Below are 21,552 nucleotides of genomic sequence, written 5' to 3'. Positions count from 1 at the left end.
ATGTAGCAAAGGATTCTTATAGTTTGTTATTACTAGTGCTCATTGAAGAATAGAACTTGAGGCTTTGGGGTGTGGTAGTTTAAGTGGTAATTTGAGTTAATTAAATGAGCTTATTAAAATATGTCTATGTAATGATAAACACAATTTCTTAGATATTCTGTATTACCAACACTGAAGAAAAAAATTGAATTGATACTGCTTCTAATCACTGATGCTTTTAAATATATGTGTGAGAGTTAAGAGAAAGCACTGAGAGTGAAATGATAATATTAATCTTTTTGTATGTTTTAAATATTTTGTTATTTGTTATTTAAGGACATTTAAATGTACATTGAACTGTAGTTAATAGGCATTTGTTAGCTGTTTTCATCTTTTTTAAATGAGCCATTTTCAATGGAAAAATGGCATCCGCTCCCAGGAAGCACACATTATTTGTAAACAGACATTTTTTAAGTTTCGTCATCATTAATTTAGCAGTGGTCTGAAAAGGATCAATAACCACGTTCTAAAAACAGTCTTTCTGTGGTTCTACTGACTGTATTGCCATGTTTACAGTAAAATGCACTTATTACACATCTCCCAGGCTTCAAATTTGTATGCGAGATTAGGGAAGCAGTTTCTAAGCCATGTGGCACTGACAAAAATGACAGAATAATGCATTTCCAGAGAATCTAAGGTCTATCCCAAAATGTGATGAAAAAGCATAACAGAAACCTGTACTGTGGAAGGGAATCTGTCTTTTAAAATCAAAACTCTATGGCTTTGTTTCTTATTATTTAGTGTGAGCTCACACAACAGAACTCTCACATTGAAATATTTTCTCATTTTAAGGAATTAATGGCTCTCCACCAGCCCTTTAACATGTAAAATGAGTAGGTTACTTATGTCCAGTACATCCAAAAAGAGCCAGGATAAAATAAACATAAGGAGTTGGATATCTTGGAAAAAATCTGTCATGGGTTTGGGTTAATCATCTCCAGAAGAAATTCAACTTGATGCCTGAAATGTAAGACTTCTTGGAGAAAGCAGTAAAGCCTGAGGCAGTGTTGATCTGAAGGAGTGCTCTCCATGGGTCAGAGCTGCTCTGCTGGCAGAGTGCAAATCCAGTTCACAGCAGCGGTACACTGAAAAGTTGTAAAAGACTGCCGGGGCCTTACAGTGCACGCACTCAAGCTTCAGTTACATAGTTTTAGTGGCCCAGTTTCTTATTATAAAACAAAACTAAAAAATAAAAGCTGTGCCTAATTTTCCAGCCTCCTGTCCATCAATGATAATGTAGGCTTTTTCTCTGTTCCTGGAATGAAGCAATCCTGAAGTACTGTAAGTTTAAAAATGAATAAATAAAATGTCATTTATGTGCATTCATGCAGTAAACTTCAGCATTTGGATATTTATAAATGATCTAGGCATAGAACATTTCTATTACAATTTTTGCTTTTCACATTCAATTAAAAAAAAAAATGAAGAGAGAGAAAAAGATTTTCTCTTTGCCTGAAGTTCCTAAAGAGGAAGTTCAGGAATACATTCCAATTTAGTATTATATGATCTCAGTGTAGTTCTAGTCTTCAGGATTCCACTATTCTACTGTTAAATATTTCTGATTTTGACCACATATTTCACCTGCTCATGTATTATCTCTTTGTTCATGCCTCTACTGTTTTGCAGAGTTGCAACTTGTGGTGGTATCAGGACTTTATTAATGCATTGGAAATAAATGTGTTTGTTCCAAAAATCTTCTGAAACTTGAAATTTATACAACATGTAAGCTATGTCACCTGTGCTTTCCTAGCACAGCAGTTAAAAGGAAGTGCGCATTAGGGGAAAAAAATATTAAAAATCTTACTGCTATTTTGCTAATGACTAACTACCTCGTGATGACTTCAGTAGGAATGAGATTTCGCCCAGAATTTCATCAGAGGTTGAGAACTAGTTTATGGCATTGTTGAATAAGAAAGCACAATATTTCTGATAGTTTCATTTGCGTCTTCTGAGATCTTAGCTCTCCTTTTCTTGAAGTGTATGTGCAAAAGCTAGGTAGTGTCTGCTCAGATAAGTTATCTTATATAGATAAGTTGACTCCATTTCAGATCCACAACATTTTATAATACATAAGGCAATCATTTTGGATGAAAAGACCCCTGAGTCCTGAAGCATTTCAAATCCTTTTCCATTTGACCATTCAGTGACCTGATAACTATTTCCTGTCCCTAAGTAAGGTTGTGACCCAGGTCTTAGAGTGCAAAAGACAGATAATTTTAGAAACAAGTTAAATCCAAATGGATTTGGTTGGAGGGGGTGAGGGAGAGTAAGTTTGGCTAAACTCCTCTAAAATAAAATGTTAAAGCACTTGGATTTAGTAAGTATAGGTAAAAGTAATTGTAGAATTTGTTGTCATTTGTTTGGATGCCTGGGGACTGCAGTCAATATTGGGATGGTTTGTTTATTCATCTTGCTTCTGATATAAATAGCCAAATGCAAAGGTGTTCATTTTACATGGAAAAAAAATACTAATGATGAGATCATTAAAAGTGCATTTTCAGAGACATTCCAAGTATTATCCAAAATGAATATTTCAAACATTACATTTATCTTGGTAAGTGAATGGTATTTGAACATAACCCATGGGAAGTGTGCTCTGTGTCCATAGAAATATCACAACTGTTGCACTACACAACGGCTCATCTTGCAGAAGTATAACCATTTTGTATGGAACTCAGAACAAGGAATAAAATGGATTCTTACAAACATTTTATAGGAACAAATACTTGTTTCAATTGAACAACATGATTCATATTAAATCATGATTAAAGAAATATTTCCCATAGTTATGTTTAATAGCAGTATCTTTGTATACTTCAAGTACTCTCAAAGGTGGACTTAAGGAAGGCCTTTATCCCAGAGCATTTAATTAATTTGAAAATGTAGTTGATTAAAGTTTCTTATAAAGGAATTATTTTTATCCTATTCTATAAGGTGAGCAATGGTGTTATGGAGAACTGGTGGCATGAATGAGGTCAGAGATCTACAGCTATCCAAAAATGCTATTTTTCATATGATAATGTATTTAATATTGAATGTACAACTTAGTCTTTCTGTTTTTTTACAGCTATTAATGTTGTGGATCACACAGATAATATATTTCAATAACGTGTAACATTTTTTTCAGGCAAAATATTAAAATCACTCAAGTCGAAATCAGGTTATTAAAAAAATTATATTGTTCAGGTCTAATAGTATAGGTAAGTCCTATACCTTTCATGTAATCTATAAAAGGAGACAGTATATATGGTTGACTTTGATGATTTTATGAGGAACTGTATGAGCACCTCAAATGTTGTAATAAAAATCTACAATCATTCAGTGATATCTGTATAAATTCTGTGATATGCTGTGTATTTCTCTCATGTACATCTTCCAAATTTATACTTTTATGGTTCAACTCTTACCATTTACAATACAGACCCATTTTAGCAGTTGTTTCACATTCTTAGGTTTGCGGTATTTTGGTGTATGCACTGCAGATATTTTACCTGGCTTATGTGTATAAAGAAAGGTGGAAATAATGTATTTTCTAGTTATTTTATGTGTGTGTGTGTGTGTGTGTGTATACTTGTATTCTCTCAAATTCCTAAGAAAGGATGGATGCAGAGATAATATTTTTATTTATTTATTTATTTATTTATTTATTTTAAATGACAGTCTAGAATAGTTCTTCTGTTGTAGATTTCCTGTCAGTTTAACAAATTTGATGTATGACTATAATTTTATATTTTACTACATTTTTAGAATCTTAGAGATAACCCAGTCCAGGTAACCAAATAAACAAATTTAAGTCGCCAGACAAAAAAAAGAAATATATTTTATTTTCACAATCATTATTAAAGAAGGAGATTTTGAATAACTAAATTTTATAAATGTATTTAAGACCATTAAGTTTAAAAGTTACTAAGAAACTGAATGTGAAACTGAAGTCAGTACCAGAAACTCATGTTTCTGTTTTGTTTTGTTTTGTTTTTCTCATATGAAGCAAGCTCAGTAATTTTCAGTTTATGATGAGAACAGGGATTTATTTTGTCAAAGCCAGATTTTTTTTTTTAATATCAAAGTTAAATTTACTGAGAATTTGCTTTAGTATCTCATGGGTGTATATTTTGTAATTGAGAAATTAGTAGTGAATGTAAAAAGAAAAGAAACTATGTGCTACTAAGGCAGAAAGTTCTGATTTAACCTACCAATGACCTGGCTTTGTTTGTTCAGATGACAGTTCTAAAAGTGTGCAGAGAATATTCCCTTTTAATACAGTTATTTGCCGCAAGCCCTGACCTCACTGCCTGTCAGGGAGCAGGTCTGAATTGGCCCTTTCTCTGATATCGTGACATTGCTTCTGTTGCCTCGATTGTGACCTCTGATTGCATGATACCCCTGAGAGTTCAATTTAATAAGCGTGACTCCTGACTCTTAGCCAGGTCTGCCTTCTTAGGTTTTGTCAGACTCTACTTGTACTCTGGTCTACATATGCTAAAACATTGCATAGGCTGTCATCATACCATGTGAGTTGTGTGCACTGTATTCAAAATTCTCTTTCAAACATCTTTCATTTATTGCAAATGGAAATATTTATAAAAACTTACCTGTAATAAATTTTAATAATTGGTTCTTCCATAGCTATGACTGTTCAGTTTTGTTTTGTTTTACTTTTGTACAAATAATTACTACTATTTCACTTTATTAACAACATGCATGTTATCATGCTAATTCCTGACTTTAAACTTTGTTTTATTTCCCCAAAGAGAGTGTTATATCTTTTTGTGATTTCCCATCAACAATGTTCATTATAGAAATGGTAGGGATGAATTCCCTTTTTTCATTGCATAGTTAATACAGTTGCACAAGGAGACAGTACTGATGTCACAGAGCACTATGAGAAGTAGTTAAGTTTTTCAGGACTAGTCAAGTGAAAACTGAAGAATCTGTTTGGAATTTGGGAACAGGTAAGTAAAATTAAGACTTTTTAAGTACTAAGGAAAATTTAATATATTGGTTTTAGTGACTGTTTTGCTACCTCATTGCATTCTATTCTCCTCTTTTTATTCTCCTATTCTAACCAGAATCCTGAGGGAAAGTTTGTTCAGAGATGTGGCTGCCTTGAGGATGGTGATGCTATTCAGACATTTCTCCAGTTTTAGTATACCTTGATGTGTTCACTGAACCAGACTTTGGAGAAGTTCAAAGATTTCAGAATTTCAAGAACTGTGTTACAAGATACAGAAAAAAATTTACTCATGTATTTACTTATGTATATTTTTTGTATTCTTATTGCTAATTCGTATACCATTTTCCAGTTGCTGTACCAGTACCTCTAATGTACTGCTTTTCATGTACTGTATTTAGCTTTACTGATCTGAAAAGAAGAAAAATCTTGCTACATCATACAAATGTTATATATTTTATAATTAAAAGATTTTCTGTCTATTAATATTTCTCCATTGTTTTAAAGGATTCTGTTCACCTTTTTTGGTCAGATTATTTTGTGTTACAATTTATCTATCTTGTATGAAAAAAAAAAAAAGAAACTATATTAGAGTCTTTCTTACAAAACATTCTCTTATTAGAGAGAGGTAAAAAGCAGACATTGTCCTGTTACTTTAAAACTTGCTAAAAATATGATGTTCGTTCTCCATGACAGTGACTGTTACAAATCCTAACTGCTTTGTTCAGTTAATTTTTTATTTATATATTTTTTAAGAATTCCCATGCAAGGTACTATAATTTTAATAGAGTAGTTTAGTCTGTAAGATTGTAAAACTTATCTGTTTCATTATTCTGATGTAAAATGTATAAAGTTATCTACTGAAGTTCTTTAATTTCAAGTGTGAGTTCACTTATATAATTGGACTTTATGTGCTTATTGTCCTTTTTGAATCCTGTGCTAATTGCAGAAGCTTAAATAAGTGGCTACGAATAAGCAAAGTTAGGAATGGACAACTGTTTTACCTGTTGTTGAACATCAGGCAAAACAAACTATACTTTTAAGTTTATTATTTATGGCAAATATAAATAGAATGCACATGAGGCAAATTCAATGATTCAGAATCATCATGGTATTTAACTTATGTATATGTCAGCAAGGTGGAGGGTTTAGTGAAAAATTTAGCTTAGAGGTTTAGTAAGAAATAAACTAATTTAAACCCACCTACTCCAATAATAAAATATTAACAATCAAGCATGTTCATTTTCTCATTAAAAAATGATTTAAATAAAGGTCAAAACAAAATTCCCTGACAGAACAGGAGGATCCAGGGTAAAATTAGTCCTTTTTCATTATTCAGTGAAATAAATCATTCAGATCTTCTTTGCATAGAAAAAAATATGCAGTTGTAACAATAACTGATTCAACATCAATATAATTAAGTTCAATTCCCCTAGGGCTAAATACTCTTGAATGTGTGTTGATGTAACTAAAATGATGTGCTATGTTTAAATTATTGCACTTTTCAAGTGTTTATAAGCTGAAAATTTCAATCTAGTTTGTAAAGAACTCTATAAAAGTACTAAGCTCTTTGAAGAACACCAATTAAGAATTAGTCTGGGGAAACTTGCCAGCAAATCATGTTTTTGTGTTTTTGCTTTTGTTTTCACCTGTACTTTACAAAGGGAATTCCCTTTTTTTGAATAGATCTGGAATTTAATATTGTTTATTTTCTTCTGTGATGTATAAACCAAATAAATAAATAAATAAATAAAACTTCTTAAGAAGAATTGGTGTTTTTATATCTATCTGTGTTTATTGCCTATGTAAGTCCCTGGTATTTACAGTTATTTTTAAGATGAAGATAAATACATAAGAATTGTATCTGCTTGGGGTTTGCCTCTCTTTAGATGTTGAGTCTGAGACTTTTTGTTTCCCTGTTGAATTCAATAAGCATTAAATCAAGCCATGTTTACGTTTGACATAATGGCAGACCTGATCTTCGGTGATACCTCTGCATTTGACTATGAAGTAAATTAATCAGCCACCTTGAACTTAATCTCTGTAGATTTTGTGTGTGTATTTGACAATGTAAAGTTGTTCTACTGTTATTCTTTACCTCACTGAGAAAACTATGAAGTGTTGTCACCGTACCCTCATGCCAACAGGTATTTCCAGTCTACATCAGAAAGTAAGCCAGAAATAGTTTCACCCACACTTTTAAATCCAAAATTATATGTATCCATAATAGATAGAGTACACGACCAATTCACATGTATTCAAAATTGAACTACATTAACAGAAAATTGTTTCAGTGTTACTCTGCGCTGATAAGTACCAATGAGTGAAACTCACGTTGTGTACATCACATGTGTTGATGAACATAAGATCTTAAAAATAAGTTCATACATTATTCAGATAACTATCTAGAGAAAACGTTTATTCTCAAGGGTAAACATAATTAAGACTTTTTAAAACATACATTCCTGTGATACACTGTTACATGTTTTTTGTTTACAGTATTTAATTTACATTAATTACTTGCTCATAAAATTATGAGATAATTATTAATGTGGTTTAAATCAGCTTTACTAACTTTGTGTTGCTCCTGATTAATGATTTATGTATTTATTTTTAATACTTGACATAGGTGTCTTCTTGTTACATATCAGTCCCAAATTGTTATTTTGAACCAATCTTTCATTGGGTTTGAATTTTTCTGTCCCAATCTTCTACTTGTAAGTCCTTCAGTACAAACAAAACCTACCTTAATAGTTGTCACACTCAATAAAATTTACTGTTTTATTGTGGGGTTTTTTGCCCACCTCATAGGGAGCAACACAGTAGTTAAAACCTCCTACACTCATAGAAAATGTTCTTTTGTATTTATCTATTTTTATTTATTTTGAGAATTTCTTTGGAAAATCTGATATCTTAAATCATATTGGTTGGTTTATTTAACGTAGGAAAGGTAATCCTCTTGTTTGCACTCCATACAAAGTGATAATCTTTTCTTGCTTGAAAATTCTGTTTCATTAATGAGCAGCTAAGCACTTCTGTTCCTGTTCTTGATTGTTTCTGTCAGTTAATTTTAAAAACTGGGAATGTATAGAATTAAAATCTATCAAAAGAATTATTTAAAAAAAAAAATGTTTATACATTCCTTAATTTTCTCTTGAGCAATTTCCATTTTCTGTAGAAAGCATTCTTCATTAGTGCATTTAATAATTCCAAAAGAACACGAGAAAAACTAGAGGTGGATTCTTTACGAGTTAGATTTGGGTGAACAGATAGAAGGTGAATGTAGGCAGTAACTATAAACATAACAGGCTCAATCTACTTCTATCCTATTTAGTCATAGTTAACTGAGTGTGGAAATGCTGGACATATCATTTCAAAGTAGTTTTTACTTCTTAATTTCTTTGTTTCTTCAAGGGACTTGACTCCCGAAGATATTTTCGTAACATACTCAAAATTTACTCCTCAGCACACCTGTTGAAATTTGCTTATGCTGAGTGGCTGAAGCAGTTAGTATATAGTTTACAGAACACACTATTCATAGAAGAATATAAACAAGAATAATGTGAAGATACAGTGTAATGCTGTAAGTGTATGTATTTTCAGAACTCATAAAAACCCAAGTGGATCTTGAAGAGTGCTGTTTGCAGGAGGCAGCAGTTTACATCAGGAATTCACCTTATTGTGTTCATATGGCTAATATCATGCTTATAGTTCTCATTTTCTTTAGAATTCTTTTCTATTTTTTAGCAAGAACCAATCTAGTCTATCAAACATGAAACTGATGAAACTGTTTCATGTTACTTCCAAACCTATATATAAAAGAAATCTTTAGTGTGGCTGGGCTGAAAAATGTTGAAATGTTAATCTGTTGGTTTTTTTTGGTTGGTTGGTTGGTTGGTTGGTTTGGTTTATTGTTGTTGTTTTAAGATGTAATGTGACTTTTTTTACCTTTTATTTTTTGGGGGGGTAACCTGATAAAGCAAGGATCATTAGTGGGTGTGGCAGTGGGTATTCAGATAGTCAGCTTTTCTTTCTGTATACTCTCCATCTTATCCATCAGCTGTTGTTTTACACTTACTACAGAAGAAGTTCATCTTCACTATCACCACACCTTCTAAAATACAGCACTAATATGAAATTTTCTGGCTACAAAGATAATAATAATACTGTTTGTTATATTAATATCACAACTATAATTGTCCAGATCAGAAGAGTATGATGTTTGGAGAGCCTTCAGTGCCTCTTCTAGTACAAACAAAAATACCCAGAACAACTGATATATTTCAACTGAGTGGAGTCAGTAATTATATGGCATTTCATTCAAAACTTAAATGGCAAAACATAGTAACCAGAATTAAATATCAATCAATATTGATCAGAAATACACATAACCTCACAATTTTTGATTGTTGACTAACTAAAACAGTGGCCAGGTCATGTGTTGTTTTGCTTTGTTTTGTCCTGCTTTTTCTATGCTCTAAAATTCAGATGGCCTTTATCATTGACTGAAGTTAAAATAACCTTAATCGTATATTTGGTTCCAGTGTTAATTGACAGTTGTAGTATTTTGAGTTTGCTACTACCTTGATACTAATATGTAAGAACGGTAGTCTACATAACTGTAAATGCAGAGGCTTTAATGGTAGAAAATTAGTCAATTGGCAGAATTTGGTTCTGGTTTTTGAGTTAATTTTAAAGAAATAATACTTTTGTGGACAAGGGAATGTCATTAAATGTATTAGAGGCTGTAGGCCTTCATTAAACAACCGCTTTAATATTCCTTTATGTTTTCTTCCTTACTTTTCTAATTGACCCAATTAGCGTATTCCTATATTACTATATTTATTTGTCCTCCACTATTTGGTCACAATCTTTTTCCCACTGACATCTTCAGGTCACAAGATCATCACAAGATTCAGTGCCTGAATCAGATCAGAACAGTAATAAATTCTGCAAAAAATAAAATCAGCAATTGCATGTGTGACATCTTCCTGTACACACCTCAGATTAAATATTTCTTTATGCTTATAAATCAACTCAGAAAGGTGTTGTATGTCTTAAGGAACGGCATGATATGAAACCAATTTTGTTACAAGGGAAATTAGAGAAGATAAATGAGAAATCATATTTAACATAAATGATGGAGTAGAGAAAATAATGGCAGCCCATATCATTGTGAAAGTTGGATAAATTGCAAGGAACAGAGTTCATTCTACCTTGAAGTTGATGGCAGGTCAGTGAAGCATATGAAAAAAAAAAAAAAAAAAGAAAGAAAAAAAAAAAAAGGAAATTAAGGGAGTGTTCCATGTCCACAAAAAAAGTGAAAGAGTTAAGCAATTTTATATAGAATGAAATTTTGTAGTTTTCAATAAATCTGTGTGATAGTGGGTTGCTGTGAGAGAGATTAAATGATCAGAAGATACCAGGAGAACCTAATCAGTAATATTGTAATACGAATAAATAACTTTAAATGAAGCATTTTAAAAGCATTTTGTTGAAGGTTAAGTAAGACTTGAATTTGTTTCAAGGTTGGGAAAGGAAGAAACTGAGAATAACCAATAAGCTGTGTATAAAGACTAATATAAATCACTACTGACAAATAGTGGTGGTGGTGTATTATGCAGAGACAGGAACAAGCAGTGAAATAGACAAGAATGTGTGGGAAGTCCTAAGTATAAAATTCTGTTTTCCTTGAATTCAGAAGCTGAAATTTGTACAATTTCAGTGGTTTAGGAATCTCAGTGAAAGTATTCAGCTTTTGCATAATCTAATATTAAGAGTTCAGAAAGATAACACGGGTGGGAGAGGCTGAAATATATTGAGTGAAACAGAATAAACTAAGGAGGTGAAGCTTTATTAGTGGTGCGAATCACCCTGAAATAGACCATAGTGTAGAACATAACAAAAAATAGAAATGAAAACATGGAGAAAAAGGGCAGTCCAAAACCAGATTATGGTCTAATTATATTCATGATTAGGAGTGTGGTAAATACCTGGATTTCAGAAAGGAAGAACGAGTGTTAGCGTGAGGTCAAGAACAGTTGCGTGGTGAAAAGGAGATAATTACTATAGCAGATGAAGAGGTTAGAGAGGAGAAGGAGGTTTGCAGATTGAAGAGTGATATATTAGACCTTAATTATTGTCTGAAAGAATCTGAAATATCTGGTAAAACAGGGAAAAATATAAAAAGTTTTTTTTTTTTAATGTATTTCTTCCTTTCTATATTTGTTTTTATGATTTTTGAAGCATGTGCTCCTGTGGCTTGATCAGCACTCCTATATTCAAAACTCTTTGTGACATAAATGATAATGCATTTGTAGCATCAAGAATTTTTTCAGGTTGTAACCTCGTGGTATTTTGAAAAAATGTCTGTTTCATCTTTTACTCATCTGTGCACTCAGGCACTGCTATAAATATTCTCCGTTTTTCATTCATTATGCCCCCAGATATACTAATTACATTAGTCAAAAGTTACTCAGATGGAAAGTAAAATCTAAAATTAATCTGTCTATGTCGCAGACAAGATTCTTTATTTTTAAGGTAGAAAGGTGTTTGACTGTCTGAAAATTCCAGACCTGAGTTGTAGATAAAGAAACATGATGTGGTGATATTATTTTAATTCATATATTTATTTCTTTTATATATATATATATTTTATATGTTTATTTTAATTTATATATTTAATTTTAAGTGAAGCAAACTCCACATCAGTTACTGCTACATGATACTAACAACTGTCTGGAAATTTTATTAATATTACTAATGTATACACTGAATAGCTGTGTACATACTAAAGACCACTCTAACTACCATCTATTTTCTTAAAACAGTATTACAGGCATGTAGTGGTAGCTATGTAATACGTAAGTGAATGTAGTAACTTCTGACAAAGTAAACTTCAGAGAAATGCATTAAGTTTTGTGTTGGTAAAGAAATTCTCTTTACCTACATTTCTCTTATGTTCCAGTATAAATTTATGAGTGTTTATGTTTGGTTATTTGTTCTGTTGTTTGTTTGTTTGTTTTTTAAGTATTTTGTGGTCTGTTTCCAAATTCTTCAGTTTCTTGCCTTAGTATCAGAGTTATTGCTTGTCTTCTAGCTTTCTGTTCTGTATGTATTATACAGATTGTGACAGTAATAATATATTTTTTTTTAATTATTATTTTAAAGTATGGAGAGGATGAGATTAAAAGATGGATTTTAGGTCTAGGAATTTGAGATTTTTTATTATTATTTATTAAAACATTATAGAAGCTATGAGAAATAATAAAAATCCTCAGTGGGTATGCATCATTTTAATTTTCATTTGGAATAATGTATTTATAGTTAGTACATTTGCATATAGGCTCACATGCATGCACTCCCAGAATTTATATTGCTGACTGCTGCTAATCTATACCAGAATACTGACAGATAAGAAAAAAAATCAATGTATTAATAGCATTGACATTAATTTTATATCCAACTCAACTACTTAATTCCCATATTAAGAGCACCATTTCCAGAATACGTATTGAGAAAATTAAGTCTGGTCACAGATTTTTTATATTAAGGGAGGAAAACGTAGAATGCTGAAGAAATTCCAAGACCTTTTTTTCACATTATGGGTCATAGTTTCATAGTCTATAACTTTATATGTACTGTACTCTGTATGAAGCAAATTTTGAAGTGAATTAAATAACCCTCTAAACTCAAAATTTAACTGTAGATGGTTAGCTACAGTGCAGACTTCACATGCTTCTCTGTTTCAAGAAATGTATGTCGTATTAAAAGTAGAATATTTATCTTCCCATCATCAACAAATATATTTGAACAAAAGTCAATGCTGAATTAGATGCCTCAGCACCCCTTTGCATAAAAATAACAAAGAGTTTGGGATTGAGAACAGTGAGGATCATTTTTTTCTAAAAATAGAATCTGAAAATGCAGAATCTGAAAAATTTCTCTGAGTGTAGACATTGTGTCACTATCTTTGGTATACTGGTTTGCTGTTAATAGCACACGGCCTTGCAGTGGGGAACATGAGTATGAGGGCCTCCTTAGGCAGTGGGAAACATGGGTTTGGGCCTCATGAGATTTGAATCTCCAGCTTTTGCATCCCGAACTATTCTCTTTGGGGATGTTGCAACCCCCTTTTTAAAGCTGACTGCTACAGCTGAGGGCACAATATACATCAAACTTGAAGAAAATCCTGTGAGGAAAAAAGCCTGACTTTATCTAGAACTTAGGGCACTTCACCAGCAGTAGTTCACAGATTCTTAGCCCTTCTATAACTAACTTAATAGATTATCCAGAGATAGTCTAACATAATATATGTAAACAGTATCTATATTTTAAACTGAACATGAGACGTGCTGTCTCAGAGCACGCCAAGCAAACAGAATTTGACAGACTGAGGTTGACATTTTTCTGGATCCAAAAGTTCAGTTTATTATGGGTTGAATAATATTCATGTGGATTTGGAGACCTTGGAAATAATTTGTTATTTTCCTCTAATATTTAGTTTCAAGGACATTTCAGATGCCCAGGTTCTTCTGAATAGGTTCTCTCTACTTAGGTACTCAAATTCTGCAAGAAAATGGCAGCAGGTTCCCCTGAAAACTGGTGGAGTCTGACCTAAGTGCACAGCATGTGTGTGGATTAATTGGTAACACTTAAAAGTCATTATTGCACAAATGCCAAATGTAAGACTATTCCAATTGTAAATTACTAACTTGTGTTGTTTAAAAAAAAAAAGTTTGAAAGCTTAGAAATAATAATCTAATGTGTGTACACTAATTTAAATACCTCTGAGATGATTTTTTTTTCTTTATGGGGTTCTTCCTTCTTTGATGTATTCCTTTTTTCTTTGATATTCTAAGAGTTGTCTGGGTTTAACAATTAAAGATTATAGGTCTGATCCATTTCAAAGTTGCAGAATGCTTACAGCTCTTATGAACTTCTGTGTAATTTGTGTTAGTACTTCTACAAAATCATGTCCAGGTTTAAAAAAACAAAAACAAAAACAGAGCCCTAATTTAAGAAAGCTATCAAGCAAATGCCTGTTAATGATAATGATTCCCAAGATCCTCCAACACATGATGTTCATAAGTGGAACAGGAAAGTGGTAATGTTGTGTTTTAATGCATAACAGTATTTTTTCATAAGATTTATGTTGTTATTAAAATATAAGACTATGGATATGTTCCAAATAAGAAAATAGAATACTGTTTTCTACGTTTTTGGTGCACTTTTCTCTTGATCACTTTCTCATTTCAATATTTTTTTTAATTTTAGTATGAATATATATAATAAAATTTTAATTAAAAAAATTTCAAACAGAATTCCATTAGAAATTCAAACTGCAACAAAGGTGAGTTATATGCAATCATTTGAGAAAAATAACTTCCCAAGTTAAATATATATTTTAGTAAGTTTTATTGTAGATTATTTCATGTACATTCTCTTTTGGCTGCCATTGATACACAGACTTGGACTCTGGCCCCAGGAGGCCGGAGCTGCATGCAGAGCTCCTGTGCAAGGCACCTGGCGGGCCAAGTGTTGGACTCGATGATCCATGTGGGACCAATATTCTACTGGGATATATTCTATCATTCATATATATATATATATATATATATATATATAATATTATATATATATATAAAAATATTTGTATAATATTTATATAATATTATATATTATGTATAGATTATATGTAATATCCCAATATTCTATTGGGATAATCTATGTTTCTATGATTCTAATATTGGTTTTAAATCCCTATGTAGATTTGCCTTATAATAGAGGAAAAGGGCAATGTTTTAGCAAATGCTTAGTTAGTACAGGAAGAAATAATTCTCCTGAGAAATATGGGTAATACTGAACCAAACTTTTCTGTAAATATAAATTAAGAAGGAACGTAAAGCTAATGTCTTGGGGAATTATTTCTCACTAGAAAACAAATGTGCACTACAAATGTTCAAAATTTAAAGGTCAGAAAGCTGTACTGCTGAACTAGGAACACAGGAAAAGAATATCATAAACCTAGGAAAGAAGTGGCTCTTGCTGTATTCAAGGAAGGTGATGAACTCTGTTATTATGACTCTCTATTTTAATATTTGACAGTGATCCAGCAGGTCACTGCTTGATCTTTCTTAGGCAGACCTCACAACCATATTTGGATAATTCAGTGATGCTCCATCTAAGTTTTTAATTTTCTGTCTTCCTGATAGTGTATCAGGAGGTACATGAGAGTCCTTTACAACAGCAAAGAATATATTCTTCTATCTAACTTCTAGACTGTCTAACTACTAAGACATCTATGACTATGTATTATGGATTAGACAATTGAACAAGTTCAGCCGAAGGAATGGATTTCATTCAAATAGACATTCCCTATACAGATATAAATGAAGAGCTCAACCAAAAGACATTTTTATTTCAAGCTTTTATAAGCAGCTATGATACTTCAACACTATTCCTTTAAAGCTAAAAGATGAAAGCAGTGAGCATACTGCAGAGCCAGGTAAAAGAGAACTTAGAAACAACAGTTTGCAGCTCGTGCAAATGAAATTATAATTTCTATGGAAGAAAAGAATAAAAATATTACAGATAATATAGCAGTCCTCTGACAAAGTCTATGAATAGCCTGTATCTGCAGTTCATATTGTCAAAACATGAACGGCAATAAAAGCTTAAAATAAAGAGTATAAGGAAACCATTCACCTTAATTGTGATACTCTATGCCATTATAGTGATTGATAGTTAAATCATTCCTAGTGAGTAAATGGGCTTTATACAAAGTGGAATAACTTACATACTTTGCTGGTTCAAGTGCAAGAGATCCACCCCTACAGTTTACTAAATAACTTCTAATCGCTGCTAAATTCACTTGTCAGGAAGAGTAAGGAAAATCTTTGAAAGGGAAAAAAGCAATAATCATCAGAAAGCAGTAAGGTAATGTCTTCCAAAGTGAGATTAAAGAGGGAAAAAAGGCAAAAACAAACATTAAATAAAAAAAATAATAAAAAATAAGTGTTCTGATGTCTCATAAATTATGTCTCTTGAGTCAAAGGTACCAGGCAGAAAATAAAAAGTTGTTCATGAATGTCCACATGCAGCAATGATGCTTCCTCTGCAGGTTCTTCCAATTCTGACATACTCTTCCTTATGCTTCAAAACATGTCAGGTACCCACCAGAGTGTTCCCAAAGACTGAAGATCTTCCAGTGTTGTGCAGCTTTTTGTTGTAATGTTGATGTTTTATTCTCTTGGAATCTCTTTCATGTGCCAAAATATATGTAATAATAAGATATGCAATTGCTTTGAAATACAATATTGGAAGCTGTCATTAAAGTATCACTAAAAGATCAGAGAAATAGGATTGCCATGCATCCACTTTTACATATAATGGCAAGTTTTTACCTTATGTATTGGTAAATAGAATTGTAATTGTAAATTAATGTGTATTTTTATCCATAGAGACAGTAGAGTGAGCAGCATTCATAGATGTTTTGACAAGCAATTTATCTATATTTTTCTATATACATTTCATTAAGAAGATATTTATTTCCCAGTAAAAATAAATTTATTCAGAAGGCCTCTGTTCAATCCTAAAAAAGAAAATAAACTATGTAATGCACAATTAATTTTAAAATATTTCTTAAATATATTTGAAGAGTAAAATATTGTGGAGTCAGTTGGACTCTGTAATAAAATGAAGTAATTGTGGCTTTTCTTTTGTAAAAAGCAGTATTCTTTGTGTTTTTCAGGGGAATCATTTACAATCTGATATTTTAAAATAACAGCAAAAGACAAGAGTATCTTTTTTCCTCCCCAGGTGAAAAAGAAGAATTTTCTCAACTGGATACTACTTTAGATGAAAAATTGCAAAGGAGAAAAGACTTTACATACCAATGGCTTCATACACAGCTTTCAGATTATGAAGCAGCCAGTTCAAAAAATACTAAGAGGTGAGGTAATTGCCTTTTAATTAGATTTATTTTTTTTTTTATTGTAAATTTATCTTGTAAAGTGAAACCTACGTTAATAGTTCTAAAACAAACATGACTTTGTAGATAGCATACAGTACACCATACTTCCGGGTCCCAAACACAGTACCTTTTAGAATTATTTTAGTCATTGAATAGATACTTCTTCTACAGTGATAGTGGTATGATAAACAGTGCAGGACTTTATGATAAAGTATAAACATAGGTTTATGCAAGCAAAGTTTTTGTATTGTAACTAGTATAGGAAAAAGTGCTTGTTCTTTATATATCTTGTAACTTTATTGGTATGTATTACAGTTTTATGTAATTACATCAACTGTAACATTACCTATGTTGTTTGATTCAATTAAGGAAGTAAAACACCCACTTTTTAACTATATGCCATGTATTAATATTTTGTCTTGAAAACCTTCTTTTACATTGTCATGGTATGTATACTTCAGTAAAATACAGTAAATATGCTCTCAATTTTATTTCGGTAATTAAACATGTAAAATATCAATACAGTTAAAGAAAAAGGTAATTTTATTCCCTAAATGAATGTTAAAAGACTGAGTATATGTTTCTCATATACTTGTCAATAAGTGCTCATAAGCTTGTCAGTACAAGTTACTGATACCTTAGTGAAACCATTAATGGGCAGAACAGACACAGGCATCTGTAATAGGACTAAAGAAGGGGTCGATAAGCAAGCAATGGATTTACTATAAGAATTTTAACTTGACTTTCATTAAAAATGTATTTAATTCATAATGAAATGGACTGCATATTGTTACATTTTACATGGAAAAATATTCCACATTTCTAAACTATATCGATGACTGAAGGAAGTCTATGCAGCAAATATTCTTCAGAAAATATGTCAGTTACGTTCCATAATAGGGAAACACTACAAGAGCTTGTTTAAGATATCTGTCATGACTTTTAATTCGAATGAAAACACTGGAGCAGAACATGTAATGATGTTTGAAAGTAAGAAGACACAGAAATTTGTAAAGGCTTTTTTTTTTAAATGTTATTTAAATATTACTTTGTTACCTCTGTGGGTGTGTGCTATGCACTAATATTTGTACTGGTATTTTTAGGATTATGATACCATTTATGCATGTGGCAAAATTCCCACTGACCTACACTGGTAGACTATTTAGAACAGCCGATACATTTATGCAACTGAAAACAGACTAGTGTGACAACTGATTTAGTCAGAATTTATGTCAGTACATGCAAACAGACATGTATTGTATTTATTGATATCTACAGTTTGAAATTAGTGTTTTATGATTAATAAATTAATATTACAATAGTAGTTGTTAATAATTTATTAATTTTAATATTATGTACTATTAATTGTAATATTAGTTACCCTGATACTTTAACATGTTTTAACCATGGAATCATTTTAAATGATGTCATTGCTACTTAGCTACATCTGAACAGGAATGTTTCCAGGATCAGATCCTCACAGGTGTTTTAATGGTATACAGCGATATTTATTAAAACTTCCATTTTACATTTTTCCCAGCTGTTCTTTTTTGCCTGAGTTGGATCCTGTGATCTGCAACGGTGGACAAGTACAACTTGTGGTAAGAACTTGTTTCCATGTGGAATTTTGCAGAATTCAGCTAAGCCTTGATAGTGTTTTCAAATGCATATTTGGTATAAAAACAACCAGGAGCTTTTTTTGATTGAATATAATTCTTTAATGTCGTCTCTATTTGGCAATCAAGTCAACCATTGATGGAGATCACAGGAAGATTCAGGCACAAGAACCCATATGTGTACATAGGGTTCTGATTTCATAACTTGATACTTTTCTTTGTTTGTTTGTTTAAGATATCAAATATAACTGTTTTTAAAGCTTCTAAATCAACCTTTAAAAATATTTTAAAGCAATAAATATGGTTCAGCACCAATTACATTATTGACTGAAAATGTATTTTTGTCAATCAGACAAGTTTAAATGTTGTTAAATTCTATGTCATATACCTAAATCATTCTAATATGCCCACAGTGTCATTTACCAAAATCAAGTTACTTCTTTATTAATATAGTAACATTATTAAAAATAGTGTAAAGTCAGATTTATTTCTACAATGTCTTTACTATTTTTTTTCATAAAATGGTCTCTAGTCTTCTTGTGATTCATTCTTTTCTTTGCAGCATTAAAAAAAAAAAAAAAGTATTTTCTAAAATGGGTAATTCTGTTGGCTGGCAGGAGGGGGAATACAAATGATTTAACAATCTGAAGATTTACTAGTTGAAAAGACTTAGTGTTAGAAAGATCCAAATGTTCCTTTGGTAGTGAGCAGTGGTATGATACCAATTTATAGTGTATGACTTCATATCTTATTATCAAGTTAGCAATATTCTTGTTGACGTAATTATGTGGGGGTGAAAAAAATAAAATAAAAAACAATATAGAATTTAGCTTTATATGGAATATCAATTGTAATTTTAGTTATGATAGAGCTGTATTTGATTCTAATGTGTTGGTTGCAAGTATCTGTTTACACATTCCTTGTGTCCATCTGTATCTGAGGAACAATGAAAACCTGAATTTTATTGTATTTATATAGATACATTTTCATCTATTGATTTATGTTTGTACCAAGTATGAGAACACAAGTCTTGTGTATTTATTTTATGTCTATTTATAAAGTATGGCAACATGCTTTTTTGGTGTGTTTGTTTATACTGCTGGTATTGTACTGATGCTCATATTGAACTGCATTGAGCTACTTCCAAATTAATTCACATCAGGAACTGACAAGGTCTGTGTCTTCTATTCACATACAAAATATAATATATATAAATATATTATATTATTAAATATATATGTATATAATTATATTATTAAATATATATATATATATAACATATAAAACAAATTTCTTAGTTCCATGATGTGACATGTGCCTCTAAGATTACATACCTTACATACCTGTACTTGAAGCAATCTTGGCCCTCTCCAGCACCTATATTCCTTGGTTTCACCAACTATGCAATAGGTGTGTTTTGGAAATGCTTCTTTAAACCCTTCTAAAATTCGTGATTGAACAAATGCTCTTAAGAGTTAGACATTACTATTGCTATTTTCTTTAAGTCGGGTTTTTAAAGCTGAGATTTCTTTAAGTCAGGTTTTTCAAGTCTAAGAGTTTTCTTTGGTAACTGTGCAATTCTTAGGGTTTTTTTTTGATTGTTTTGTTTTGTTTTGTTTTTTTTGAATGTTCAGTGGCTGAAATCATGAACTGGGTGACTTCTGATGGGATTTAGATGCAGCAGAACTAATAGTTATTTGTTAGATAAAGTCTAAAAAAGTAATTGCTCTGATTTGAACAAATCATAATCTAGTAATGTTATCTAAATTACACATTATATAATTATCAATAAGCATATATGTACATAGGTAGATTGTATCCTATTTACAGTAAGCAGTTCTGTCCACAAAATTCTACACCAATCCCACAACAGTATTATGTGGTGTACCCACATAACAAGCAATGTTATGGGATTGTCTCAGCCTGTGCCATGTTACACAGCTGTTACACATAAATGAAATACTGTGAAAAATGCAATAGGTCAAAAAATAGAAATAAAGGAATAAAATATATCTCTAATGTAGAAAGCAGCTTTATATAGGCAGTGAAATAATAATGTAGTTTATACACATAGATGGATGGAGAATTATGTTTTTAAAATTTATATATATTTTGTTAGCTTTTGAAGTTTGAAATGTGAAATCTGAACATAATCCTAATGCTTCTGCAAAGTAACTCAGTTAAAAGCTACAAAATCATGACAATAATTAAGTTAACATTCATCAGTAATCATTACCAAAAAAGTAGGAAAAGTGCTGGTAATTTGAAAGAAAGATGAAAATATACATTCACCAAATCAAACACAGAGAGAGAGAGAGAGAGGGAGGGAGGGAGAGAGAGAAGAAAAGGGAGGGAGAAGCGGAGAGGGAATTAGAACAGGAAAACATTCCTGGGCATTTCCAGTCATTTATTGTCATATGCTCGTTTATAGAGTTTCTTGGTGTGTAATAGCATCCCTAACTTGTATGTGCTACATAAGTCTGGATTCTGAACATACTAGATTAATGTAGTTTTCTAACTGATATCTGTATGCATTCCAAGAGTTAAGACTTTGTTTTTAGCTGACACAAAATAGTATTTCTGTGTTTGCATATTAACAATAAAGTCATAGAAGTCTTAGCCCTTTTCATTGGAGAATAAACCCTATTTAGTAAATTTAAGATCTTGTTTTATTAATCTTGATAATTTGGTTAATACTACCACATAAGTGGTAGTAGAAGGCACGCTGGCTTACAATTTAAGAAGGGCACATTAAATTAAATATAATTTTCCTGAATTAGAAGTAGAATAGACTTCCCTATTCATCTTTGTTGCATATTTACTTGAGGTTACCTACATAATTAACCACTTCACTTCTGATCAGCCTCTCAAAATTTATGTAACTTGAAATTAGCAGCAATTTTTTACCTCAGAAGATTACAGAATACCTTGATAATTTAATGTAAGAATAGGTGAATATTTGTATGCAGAAC

General features: G+C 31.4%; 1 protein-coding gene across 7 annotated transcripts in view; it reads left to right on the top strand.

Moving 5' to 3' along the window:
• LRRIQ1 (leucine rich repeats and IQ motif containing 1) overlaps positions 1-21,552 on the top strand; it is a 117,179-nt gene that overhangs the window by 74,724 nt on the left and 20,903 nt on the right. For 6 of the 7 annotated variants that reach the window (XM_072037005.1, XM_072037022.1, XM_038173132.2 and 3 more), the window contains 2 exons: positions 16,811-16,943; positions 18,505-18,565. In XM_072037005.1, the coding sequence (XP_071893106.1) occupies positions 16,811-16,943; positions 18,505-18,565 (194 nt within the window). Of the gene's footprint in view, positions 1-5,108; positions 6,719-16,810; positions 16,944-18,504; positions 18,566-21,552 lie in introns of those variants that run through there. The other variant, XM_072037015.1, reaches the window with a different exon arrangement.

This window comes from Anas platyrhynchos, chromosome 1 (genome assembly GCF_047663525.1).
Source record: "Anas platyrhynchos isolate ZD024472 breed Pekin duck chromosome 1, IASCAAS_PekinDuck_T2T, whole genome shotgun sequence".
NCBI lineage: Eukaryota > Metazoa > Chordata > Aves > Anseriformes > Anatidae > Anas > Anas platyrhynchos.
Note: the sequence above shows the minus strand (reverse complement) of the source record. Positions and strands in the feature narration are given on the sequence as shown.